Raw genomic sequence first — 12,529 nt, 5'->3', positions numbered from 1 at the left:
TAACAATTGCACTGTGGGATTCTACAGGATTTTTCTTCTTGTCCTACTGGTGTTTAACATCTATATAAGGCCATCAGGAGCTGCCATTAGGCAATGCAGGATGGACTTTCATCAGCATTCTGAGGATACCCAACTCTACACTGGGCAATATGAGAGTCAGTAAGCTGCAGTGGGATCTTGACAGGATGGAAGTATTATGGATAGATAGTTTTCTGTTCAGCAATTAGGGATAATGCCCGCTTAGGATGTGGTTGCACTTTTCCTGAGTGCGCTGTTATACAGCATACATAAATTATCGCCATGGCAAGGGGTTACTTTTGCCACCTATTGTTGGTTCCTCATTTCTAGGCCACAATAATCTAGTCAATAGCGATTCACCCACTGATAACCAGGGGTTTCCAAAACAGTAAACACAAACTATTTTAGGCCTGTTTCAGGTGTTTCATCCTTGGAACACAACAAGCATATTTTCCACATCTGCTTTATGTAGTGGTGTTTTGAGTGTTCCCTATTGTTTGAGACTATGTGATTGTAAAGAGCCAGAAGATGATTTTGGAGAAGGAATCCAGAGGCCATTAGAGAAACACCAGATGCAGAAGAAACATTAAGTCCAGAGAGGCAGGAGAGTATTTACAAAGAAACTCAGACTGGCCCTCTTCCTCCCCCAACTTCCTGGGGTATAAAAGGGAGGAAGGCAAGACACAGACAGACTTGCAAGATTCTGTTATTATAGCCTATCTAATGAAGTATAGTTCTGGTCTTCCTGTGGAGTCTGTTTCCTGATCTGGTGTACCTTGAAGGACTGACAGAAATGGACAAATTGCATTACTTCTTGCCAATGGAGTGTTATCTTTTGAATTTTCTAGTCTGATCCAGTACTCTAGCAAGAACTGGACATGTGCCACCTCTATTATTTTAAGCCACATGGAATTTTGGATCAAAACAGCTGGCATTTAAGTACCACATGTGGCACTGAGAGTGCTACTCTGGATTTGATCTCTGTTGGTAAGGAAGAACTAGGATTGTGGGAATGTAGTGTTAACTTGACTTATTTACTTCTGGAACTGATAAGTATATCAGACTGACTGTCTCTGAAGCAACTCCCATAACTCAAACCCCATTTCATTCAAGTGTTCTCAGGGCTTTTATTTTTGTTGTTGTTGCTATTATTTGCAGTTTTAAAAGTAGCATGGAAACATGGGTAATGTAGATGGGGAAGGAAAGACATAGAAATAAGGGTTCCCTACTTTTAAACAGAAACTTGCATTTAAAACATCCTATCCCCACCCCAAATTTAAGGCTAGTAAATGCAGAAAAGTCCCCCATAATAGCACTACTAAAACACCCATGTCCTGGAGAAGTAAACCAATTAAACAAAAGAAGCTAGTCAAAGGGAGGGCCAATTTAAGGTCTGTTGGTCAAGGGATGAATACTGTCACACTCCTGAAAGGAAACCTCATTTTAGTAGCATCCTCACTCCTCTTATAGCACCGATAATGCTACCAAATAGCATCATAGTGGCCAGTTCATTCTTCACCCACTAATTCCACTTCTGTCTGTTAGCAATCCAGGAGCTGAAGATGAAGATTAGGAGGAGACATTTAAAAGGCAGTGTGTTAGGGAAGCACTTCAGGTTTTCGTCTGAAGAACTGTGATGGAATGGAATTATGAAGGCCAGGCTCAGGGAGATAAACATTTTCTTAGCTCGCCAGAAGAGCGTGGGAGGAACAAGAGGATGAGACTGGCACCTCCCTGAGGAATTCACACTGTTGTGGCTGGCTGACTTTGGGAGCTGGAGTTTCAGTCTGGGAAAATTGATGTCAGGCCTAGCCCAAGGAACTCCAAGAGACAATGCAAATTCAGTCCAGCTATGTTTATTAGCTACAACCTCTAGCAAGAATCTTCCCAGACTGAAACCCCAGCTCCCAAAGTCAACCAGCCACAACAGTGTGAATTCCTCAGGGAGGTGCCAGTCTCATCCTCTTGTTCCTTCCACGCTCTTCTGGCGAGCTAAGAAAATGTTTATCTCCCTGAGCCTGGCCTTCATAATTCCATTCCATCACAAGAACCATGCTTTTCTGCCTTGCAATGGATCAGCAAGAAAAAGGACATAAATCATTTTTTATCCTCATGGAACTTAAACAACTTTAATTCTTACACATATATCCTTGTTTAATAAAAGGGACTTGCAACACACCCATTATGCTAAATCTTACTGGACAGACGGAAAGTATTGGAGAGCATGAGTGACTGTCTGAAAGGCCTCCCAATACAGAAATGGGTGGAACTGGTGCATTAGATGGATCTGTGGAAAGGCCCTCTTGGCCAAAACTGCCACCTGTTCCTCAAGCAGGACCCATGTGTCCAAGACAAACCCCAAAATGAGTACCAGTGTTGAATAGGGAAGTGCAGTCTTGCCAGGATCAGTGGACCAAATATCCACCATCACTTGGTCAGCACTGAGCATCTCTTCTCAGCCAGATCCACACAGCCTCCAAACACTGGAGCAGCACATCAACAGCATCACTTGTGCAGCCCAGGGTTGTGATATATCACTACAGAGTATCATCAGTGTACTGACTGATTGGTTATTTATTTATTTATTGGTGCCTTCAAGTCAGTATTGACTCCCGGAGACTGCCTGGAAAAGTCCCTGCAGTTTTCTTAGCAAGATGTTTGGAAATGGGTTACCCTTACCTTCTTCCTAGGGCTGAAAGAGTAACTGACTCAATGGCACCCAACTGGCTTTGTGCTTAAGGTGGGACTAGAACTCACAATTTTCGTTTCTAGCTTTGTACCTTAATCACTACACCAAACTGGCTCTACACTGGTGATACTAGTCCCCAAACCAATGGATGACCTCACCCAATGGTTTCATATAGATTTTAAACAAGAAGGGCGAAAGCTTCAAGCCCTGTGAGGGCCTGTAGACTCAAACTCTCCCACTCTTCTCAACGCTGACTAAAACAGGAATCAGGGAAAGGAAAGCTACTGTAGCATAGTGCCCCCCACTCCAAACCGTGGTAACCAGTCCAGAATGATACCATGACTGAAAATATTAAGAACTGCTGAAAAATCAAGAAACGCAAGGATGGATGTACCACATCCATCCTGGCAAATGCCCAAGCACAACCAATGCCATCTCAGTGCTACATTCCAGCATAAAACCTGACTAAAACAGTTCCAAATAATTTGTTTCCTCCACAACCCTCTGGAGCTGGTGGCCAGAATTGTTGGGTCCACTGACAGCTTGTTGAGGAAAGAGCATACCATTATTCCCTTCAGAGCTGAAAGGACCATCATCTCTCTCAGAGAAGCCTGGGCAGCTTTATCGAACCAGGAGGGACTTGGATCTAAAAAGCAGGTGATCAAGCTCATAGTCTGAGGGACTCTGTCTACTTCACCGGGAGTCAACAGACTCAAATTCATCCCAGATAAAACCACAAAGTGTGTCCCAGGCACTTCAACAGTCAAATTGGGAGTCCAACTGTGAACAAATTTGAACAATTCTATCACCTAGATAGCTGGAGTATCCTTCACAACAGCTCAGTAGATCACATGACTCATTCCTTCCCAGAAAGGACTGAGCCATCCTAAAAAGGACCACCAGATGGCTATCAGCAGACGTAATAAGGACAGAGAAATGACACTATTTCACCATCCTCATCACCACAATGTAATCCCAAATATGTCTGATCACGTTCAATAATAATCACTCTTTGTCTTCTTCCTACAGTGCTCCAGGCATCTCTTTTGCTTGATTTCTTGGAAAATCAGAATCAGTTTTATTGTTTTTTTCCCATAGTTCTTCCCATTTTCTACTGTGATTACTTCTTTCAAGTTTGGTATCCACTTCATCATGACATTTTTAATTTGTTCTGTCTTTGTGTCATATTTCAATAACTGTTTATATATACATCTTAACAGATAACTTTGGTTTTGTGTGTTTCAAATTCTGTCATCTTTCTCAAGGTCCCTCCTTCTTTTTTGAGGTCACTTTTATTTTTCCAGCAGTTTCCAAATACATCAACCATGGAAGTCATTGAGCAGTTTTACTGTGTCTTTAATCTGTTTTTTTGAGTCTGGATGTACCATATTAGAATACAGGAAGTCCTCAGTTAAGGACAGTAATTGGGACTGGGAACTCCATCGCTAAGTGACGTGGTTGTAAAGTGCAATGTCACGTGACTGTGCCAACTTACAATGGCAGTTCTGGCAGTTCCAGTTGTGGTCATTAGCGAATCCTGCACAGTCATTAGGCGCGACATCACATGATCTCTATTCGCAACCTCCTGCCGGCCTCCCCATTGACTTTGCTTGCCAGAAGCTGGCAGTGAAAGTTACAAATGGCAATCACGTGACCATGGTACACTGTGACCATTGTAATTGCAAGCTGGTTGCCAAGCACCCAAATTGTGATCACATGACCATGGGGAGACTTCAATGGCCACAACTTTAAGGACTGGCTGTAAGTCTCCTCGTTCAGCACCATCATAATTTTGAACAGTTGCTGAACAAATGGTTGTTAACCAAGGACTAGCTGTAGGTGATTAAATCTTTCTTACTTTTTTGGACATAATTTTTATTATGGATTTTGATTACAATAGTAAAAACTATTACAAACTAAACTTAAAGAAAAGAGAATAGAAAGAACAAAAAGTGTAAGAAAAAAAAGAAAGTGAAAAGAATGTAATAAAGAAAAAGAAAAATACTGTATATAAAGAAGTGATTTCCAACCTTCATTGCAACAAATATAGACAAATTTAGTAACTCTTCACCCGCTATAAGGTTACAAATATCTCTTCATCCCATATCCCATCCCTTATCTATAACCAAATCCATAAAGCATCAACTTTTCAAACATGGTGTCAGCAGAAAGTCTGTGAAGGGTTGCCAGAACTTTGCAAAAAAAAAAAAAAAAAAAAGTCTTATTTTAACCTTGATCAAATAACCAACTTTATATCCCTTCCTTTTACTTCTAACAGTCTTAATCTTTAGTTCATTCAAATATTGTCATAGGATTTGATTTCTCTTCAATTCTTCTTTATCCTATTGCATAATTTCTTCAATTTTCAATTTATAACTTTCTTAGATCAAAATCTTATTTAGCTTTGTGTTGTTTATTTCAAATTATTTAAGTTCTTAAGCTTGTAATTAACTTTTCTTTTGTTCAGAGTTGAAGCTAAACTTACCTAGTGACTTTTCAAATTTGTCATCTTGAAGGTCTCTAATACCTTTAAGATGATTAATAGGCAATTTCCAAAAGTGATTAGAAAGTGAGGCTTGCAAATTTAGTGCCCTTTAAAAGGCTCCACCACAGTTGCAAACAAGATGGCTAATCCCTTCATCTCCCAGCACCCAAAGCCACGGAAGACTGCTGCCCTCCGGTCTCTTCGCAATGAGCAGCCATCTGGAGCACATATGGGTAATCTCCCTTCCTCTCCTTATCTGGAGAGGTTCCAATCTATTATTGCTGCAGTTGTCAGCTCCGCTCTTGTGGAGATGTCTTCAGTTCACCATGCCTTCCTGAAACTCCTTCCTTACCATAGTTGTCCTTGAACTAAAAGGCATCTGACGGTGGCGCTACATCAACCCGTCCCACCTGGTCATGCTGAGAGGGCATGCTATGGACCCTGTCCGTAAGAGAATTTCATCTGACGGGGTCCAGAAGCCAAGCCTTCTCTGCAGCAGCCCCTGCCCTTCGGAACACTCTTCCCCCAAAAATGAGGTTGGCCCCCTCCCTTTTAGACTTCAGAAAAAAACTGAAGACCTGGTTCTGCCATTACGCATGGGGTAGGGATGGGAATAGTCAGTTTTGGGGTTGGCTGGTTCCCTATTCTTACCTTTGACTGATATTATCTAGTCACAGGCTGAAATAATATCACCATTTCTTGGATTTTATTTTATTTAATATTTGTATTTAATATTTGTATTATTTATGTTTTTATTGATTTTAAATTGTTTTGTTGTGAACCGCCCAGAGTCCCTCCTTGTGGGGGAGTTGGGTGGTGATATAAATTTGATATATATATATAAACAAACAAACAAACAACAGTGAAATCTCTGGGCTCATCATTGGTTTTAGAAGATTCCATATTTTTTAACAAACTTTGTCTTATAATATGTCCCTTCACATTCTTTCCTTCTTGTTTCTTTATATCATAAATACCTAAGAAGTCCTTTGGCTAAGTCAGTCCCTTTTATAATTGATATTCTGGTATTCAGGGATTTTATCCATTCTGTTATCCATGATAGACAGTTTGCTTAATATAATTTAAAGCTAGGAAATAAGTCTGCCTCTTTCTTTTGAGTCTTGCAACATTTTGAATCTTACTCTTTTTTTTTTCCTGTTCCATATAAATCTATTGATTGTTCTTTGCCATTCCTGCAAGCTTGTGTCTGAGATTGGAACTGGTGACATTTAGAACAGAAAGTTCATATTGGGCAGTATTAACATCCTGCTTTATTTATTTCCATAATTTATTATAATGCACGATTCTAATCTTTGTAGTTATAACACACAAAGGCCTTTTTTCTGAGGCCTTCATTGCCATTCTACCAAGTGGTGATTCTTTTGCTGTTGCTGGTTGATCTTAACAGGCAGAAGGTATCCATATTTCAATGCCTTCACTGTCAATTCTAAGGTTAGTTGCTGGACCTATTGTCATTAGTTAATTGTAATCTTGCTTTTTCACTGTGCTTCTTGACTCCACACTCATCTTTCAATCCAGCTTTCCTCAATATACAGTATATTCAGGGTAAAGAGTGAATAAAGAGAGCGTATACAGCCTTGTCTCACTCTTTTGTCAACCTAGAGCCAGTCTGTTTCACTATGTTCTGTCCAAGGAAACATCTTAAAAAGCACATTTATTAACATCACAGACATGGATTCATTTGGGTCACTTTACTACACTGAGATATGTTGGAATTTTACTTGGGGATCTGAAATGTTATACTGTAAGTCTGCAGGTAAGATTATAGCAGCAATAGCATTTTTTTTAACCATTCTTAGAAAATATTAGGTTCTTTCAGATATTTATTATTCTTATCCATACATAAAAAAATGTTTAAAATAGACAACATTTTCATTTACGTAAAGCTTAATAAAACTTCAAACCCATTTTGATGTATACAATTTTGTTCAAATATGACCAATAACTTCCTTCATAGGCCAAAATCTGAATAAATGAATTGCAATTATTCACAAAACTATTTGTGATTCCATATTCAGAAAGGTGAGCTGCAGTCTCCAGGCTGAAAGACTGCCCACTCCTGGACACAAGATGTCATAAAATTCATTGTTTTGCTGTCACAGACTCTCATGGAAATCTCTGAGGAAACTCATTTGTTCAGAACAATTTATTTATTTAAAATATATTTTTATATTACAATTGTAACATATACCTTAATACTAAAAACATTTTTTTTAATTTTATGGTCAAATTTTGATAGCCCCACTTAAACCTTTAATGGAAAGAGGAGATAAACAGAGGAGACAAAGGAAAGCTTTCAGACTGAAATACTATGCATGCCAGTTCTGCATTTGTTGCATTAAAGCCACAATATTTGATAGGATTAAAATGAGTCAATTCACATTCCAATCCGCTAATGGAATCCTCTTCTATTAACTGAATCTATGGCAAAGAATTTGTTTACATCACTACAAAACAACCCAAACCCACACAAATTGCACTTCCCCATTTGAGATTTGTGTGCAATCTGAGGATCCTTTTGGAGTTTCAGCTCCTACTCAGAGAGCAAATGGAAGCTGGGGCCAAGAGGGCCTTTGCACAGTTACATCTCATGTGTCCGCTATACCCCTTCCTGGACAGAGAAGCCCTTCAGACAGACACTTATCCCTTAGCCACCTCATAATTGGATTACTGTAACACACTGTACATGGGGCTGTCCTTACAGACCACCAGGAAGCTACAGCTGGTCCAGAATGCAGCAGTGCAGGCAGTGATGGGGCATCAGCTTATGCGCATGCAATTCCAATACTTTGCAAGCTGCACTCGTTGCCGGTTAGCTTTTGGGTACAATTCAAGGTGCTGGTTTTCACCTTTAAAGCCTTTCATGGAATGGGCCCTGGTTGTATGAGGGACCATTTATATACAGTTGTGTCAGCCCATCCAGTTAGATCCAACAAAGTAGGTGTGCTCCAGGTCCCATCAATTAAAAAATGTCATCTTGCGGGATCCAGGAAGTATACCTACTCTGTCCCAATTCCTGCCCTCTGGAATGATCTCCCCCCAAGACATTTGTGTGACTCCCACTGTTATGTCGTTCAGGAAGCTACTGAAGACCTGATTGTTCTCCCAGGCCTTGTGGACAACGTGATTTTGGAGCCTTCTTCTTGTTTGTTTTATTTTGATTTGATTTGTTGTGGTCTCTTTTTCTTTTTCTTTTTGTATTTTGCCCCTTGGCTATATTCCTTTGAATATGTTGTTTTTTAGTTGTAAGCTGCCCAGAGTTGTTTAGGAGTCCGGCAGCCAAACAAACAAAATACAAGTACCTGTAAAATGAACTCTTCCAAGGGTTCCAAAATAAAAGATTGTAAGAACCATTATAAATCAGGCTGAAAATCTCTAGTTCTCTGCAATCTAAACCTGAAGGTCCTTTGGATCTTTCTGGCCCAAACACAAAAATGCAGAACAAACATTATGTTCATCCTGAAAGCAAGGTGTAGCTGTGTAATCATATCACATAGCAAAGAAAATCATGGACAAAAAGAGTCCCATATCTAATCCAAGCTGCTCAGGACAGAACCAAAAAGATTCAGAATTCAGTGCCCATGATGATTCTAGGAAATGCTTGCAGATAATTGAAGTGTGGGGGAAAGCAGCTTAAATGACTACAGTGTAACATAGAATTGACTGGACACAGTGTAGACATCTTTTTCAAGACTAAGCCATGGTGATTAGGGGGGAAAATAAGCATTAGCTAATTTAATCTGGCAAGAAACAACAAAGGAACTTTTTAGAGTGGTCACCACGTTAACTTTTTGAAGCATTTGAGGGATCTGGGAACGGAAACAACTACTTTGTAGTGGTTTTGTTCCTATCTTTCTATGTGTTATCAGAAAGATCATTCAGAGATTTCTCTTTGCCTCCCTAGGAATGGTTCAGTTGGGGGGGCACAATGTCCCATCTTAACAGTCATGTTATTTATCATCTACAAGGCATCCAAAAGGATCTTCCTAAGTTTAGAGCAAATTAACACCAGCACACTGATGATTCTCAAGTGTATTTCTCCTTTCTTGTAAGATTTGCATAAAAAACCATATGTGCCAATTCCTGGAGGAGAAACAGTGACACAGGTGCTGATAATTTCAAGGCTGCATTATGGTGATATACGCTTTGCGATACAACCACTGAAGACAGCCTGGAAACTGCAACCAGGCCAAAATGGGTGATGAGGTTCCCCATCACTATTCTGCTGAAATAGCTGTGTTGGTTATTGATTGCTTTGGGGCTCAGTTCAAGATACTCACAACAGTGAATAAAGGTTTACGCAGCTTGGGTCCAAATTACTTGCAGGTCTGCCTCCTCCATCCCACATTCTCAGATCTTCACCAGGACACCTTTTGCAGTCCTGACATAGATATGCTTAATATCAACAGCCATTCTGCTTTTTCTGGTGTGGGACATACTGTGAAACAATTTATAATAATTGAAGCTGACCTTCTCACCTTTTAGAATGTTTTACACTGATTGTTTGCTATTCTAGATTTTACTGTATGTGGATGTTTGTAAGCCGCCTAAAGCTAAAAAAAAAATAAGAGTAGGCAGCATATACCGCCCAAAGTCACCCCACAGTGAGATGGGTAGTGACAAATTTGAAATATAAATAAATAAAATAAATATACACTTTAAATAATTTGCATACTGTACACATTAGAATTAATTCCATACAAAATCTGAGCTACTTCCTTAAAATAGTGCTTATAGAATTTCAGCACTGAAATGTCAGTAAAAGAAGAGGAAATTAGTTTGATGTTTGTCAGAAAATAAGCAACATCATCCCTCAGTTCAGCGGTGGGAAAAAAGACATAAGCTTCTGGATTTTTTTTATTTGTTCCCCCCCCCCCCAAAAAAAAGAACTATAGAAGTTTGGGGTTTATGCTATTTTCAGATAATAACAAAAAGACAGCTTGACACATCCATCCTTCCAAGTTATCAAGATATAAATTGGGCCCTAGAGCTACCAAGTTGGCTTTCTCATCTTTTTGAAATCTGATCTGGACCAAAGACCACCTACAGGCTTTAAAGAGTACTAGTGATTCTCTAGAGACTCACTAACAAAGCTGCATATTAAAACAGGCAAGCAACCATCCTTATTTTTTATATGTACTGGGGGGGGTGTTAGTTATTATTATGTTGACATTGTTAGCCACCAAGGGCCTCTAGGAATGGGTGGCATGCAAGAAAAGTAAATAAATGATAAATAGGACAGAATAAAAGAAAATGACCAAGTTCACATAATGCGCCAAACCATAATACTTGATAGTAGCTTAACATGTGTGAAACAAGCTGCGTAGTTAGTAAACTATGGTTTCTGCCTTACCTTAATTGTGGCTTATTCAATAAAGTATAGATTGTCAGGATGGGTGAACACAGTGAATGTCCAGATTGTTCCCAATCCATATAATCGCTGTTGCATTAATAAGGGAAAGAGCCAAGAAGTGAGGAAATAAAAGTGACCCCCCCCCATGAATATCTGCAGAGAAATAAGTTCTGTTGCATCGAATCATACCCGCTCCCAGTGTATACAGGAAGGAAACAAAAATGGAATATTCCCATGGACAAGAGGAGAGCCGGTCCTGTGCACACTCTCTTGGGGGTAAAGCTCAGCTGGATATGGAGAAGCTGATGGCCCAATCAAGGTATATAGGATGGACATCGACATGTCCCTTACCTTCGATGGCGATGACGTGCTCCCTGATCTGGTTTTGCAGCACCGGCTCTTCCACCCGCTCCAGCAGCTCGTAAATGGAGTAGATGTTGGGGTGCACCGACTCGAACCGTTGGATCTCCGCCCGGATGGCCGCAGAATTCGCCAGCTGCTGCTGCTGTTGCTGGAAGTTCATGGCGGGGAAACGCCAAAAACCGTCCTCCCCCCACCAGATCGACTGACCGCCCCCGAAGCAGGCAGGGAGCCAGCCGCCCGCGTGTCAGCCAGCTAGCCAGCAAACTAGCCAGCCCCGCCGGCTCCCAGCACTACTAGTTCATGTTCACACCAATAAAGAAGACCAAGCACAGCAGGCAAGAGCTGGGCGCAAAGGCCCACCTCCATGGAGAAGAATCGGACAGACCCGCCGACGTTCCCGCCTCTCACGACCCCAACGCAGCCCAGGCTCGGAAGCCGCTGCTGGGGAGCGCTTGGCGCAACCGCAAAAGCCCAGCGACCAGCCAGTCCTCCCTGAGCCTCCCCCGCCGCAGCTGAGCCAGCCAACCACGAAAGAAGGATCGGCCGCTTCCCTTCCCTCCACGCCGGACCCGCCTTCTTTGCGTAATGACGCTACTTTCCCACATACAAACAGACAGACCCCAGCGGAGATAAAGGATCAGTTAAAGGAAAAGTCCTCGTAGCTTTCTGGGAATTGTAGTTTCCAGTGGCTTTGCTAACTTCCGGCAATTTCCTCTTGTCCTTCTAGAGGCTCCTACGTCATGATCCTCAGTATTTGCCAGGGGCGGTCGCTGCCCGTGCAATAGACTGTAGGAATAATCGCGTTCTTCTGCACAGGCGGCGACGAATGGGAGGGGAGGCTTTTGTGTGAGTTTATATGTCACCTTAGGAAACACACAGGCTGTGCTCAAGGACGGTATTTCTATATGCCGCTGGCCGGAATGAGAATCGGGAAATGGCCCCAGAAACTTTGCTTGGGACAGGGTTATGATAGATGTTTTTTGGCAAATGCGGCACTTTATTTTTTTTTACTAATAAGTAAGAAATCTGTGACAAGAAACTGGCAAGACAGAAGCGAGGGAAGAAAATAAATTTTATGATAGTTCACTGTTTCTATAATATTAAAATATCGACTTGTCCGTAGCATCTAATATTTGATCTTTTTAGATTAAGCATGTGTATCTAACTCTTCTCGGTTTTTGTCTTTGGACTGAATCCAGATATAAATCATTCTCTGAATAACTCATTAAATTCCACAAACTTAACTTAGTTTTTTTTCAGTTGATATCAGATTAAATATAATTTTAATTACATCCTTCTGAAGTTGTTAAATCTTTAAGAATTTGAATCCACCCATGCAATATTTGTACCCTTTCAGAAAATATATTTTGACAAAATGACCCCTGAGATATTTATTTGCTATTGCACGAAGTGCTACCTTGCAATAATCTTTAAATAGTGCTAAAATGTGTTAATACGTCTAAGAATATGCTTGCAGTTCCTCCTCTATGTCTTTGTAAGAAACTTTGCTCTATTTTCATAATACGTGTCTTATTTTTAATTCCAGATTTGCTTTATTGCATTGTATATTTTGGATACTTATATCTATCCTCATTTTCCA

At 40.6% G+C, this 12,529-nt stretch overlaps 1 protein-coding gene across 2 annotated transcripts in view; it reads right to left on the bottom strand.

Moving 5' to 3' along the window:
• AGAP1 (ArfGAP with GTPase domain, ankyrin repeat and PH domain 1) overlaps nt 1-11,442 on the bottom strand; it is a 428,513-nt gene extending 417,071 nt beyond the window's left edge. For both annotated transcript variants that reach the window (XM_088132847.1, XM_088132845.1), the window contains exon 1: nt 10,918-11,442. In XM_088132847.1, coding sequence (XP_087988973.1) covers nt 10,918-11,089 — 172 coding nt within the window. In that variant the 5' untranslated portion in view covers nt 11,090-11,442. The remainder of the gene's footprint in view (nt 1-10,917) is intronic.
• Nucleotides 11,443-12,529: the final 1,087 nt, after the last annotated feature.

This window comes from Python bivittatus, unplaced genomic scaffold, assembly GCF_059951505.1.
Source record: "Python bivittatus isolate LINGU-HERP-01145 unplaced genomic scaffold, Pbiv_v1 ctg000020_np1212, whole genome shotgun sequence".
Classification (NCBI taxonomy): domain Eukaryota; kingdom Metazoa; phylum Chordata; class Lepidosauria; order Squamata; family Pythonidae; genus Python; species Python bivittatus.
This window is presented reverse-complemented; position numbering and strand designations above follow the sequence as displayed.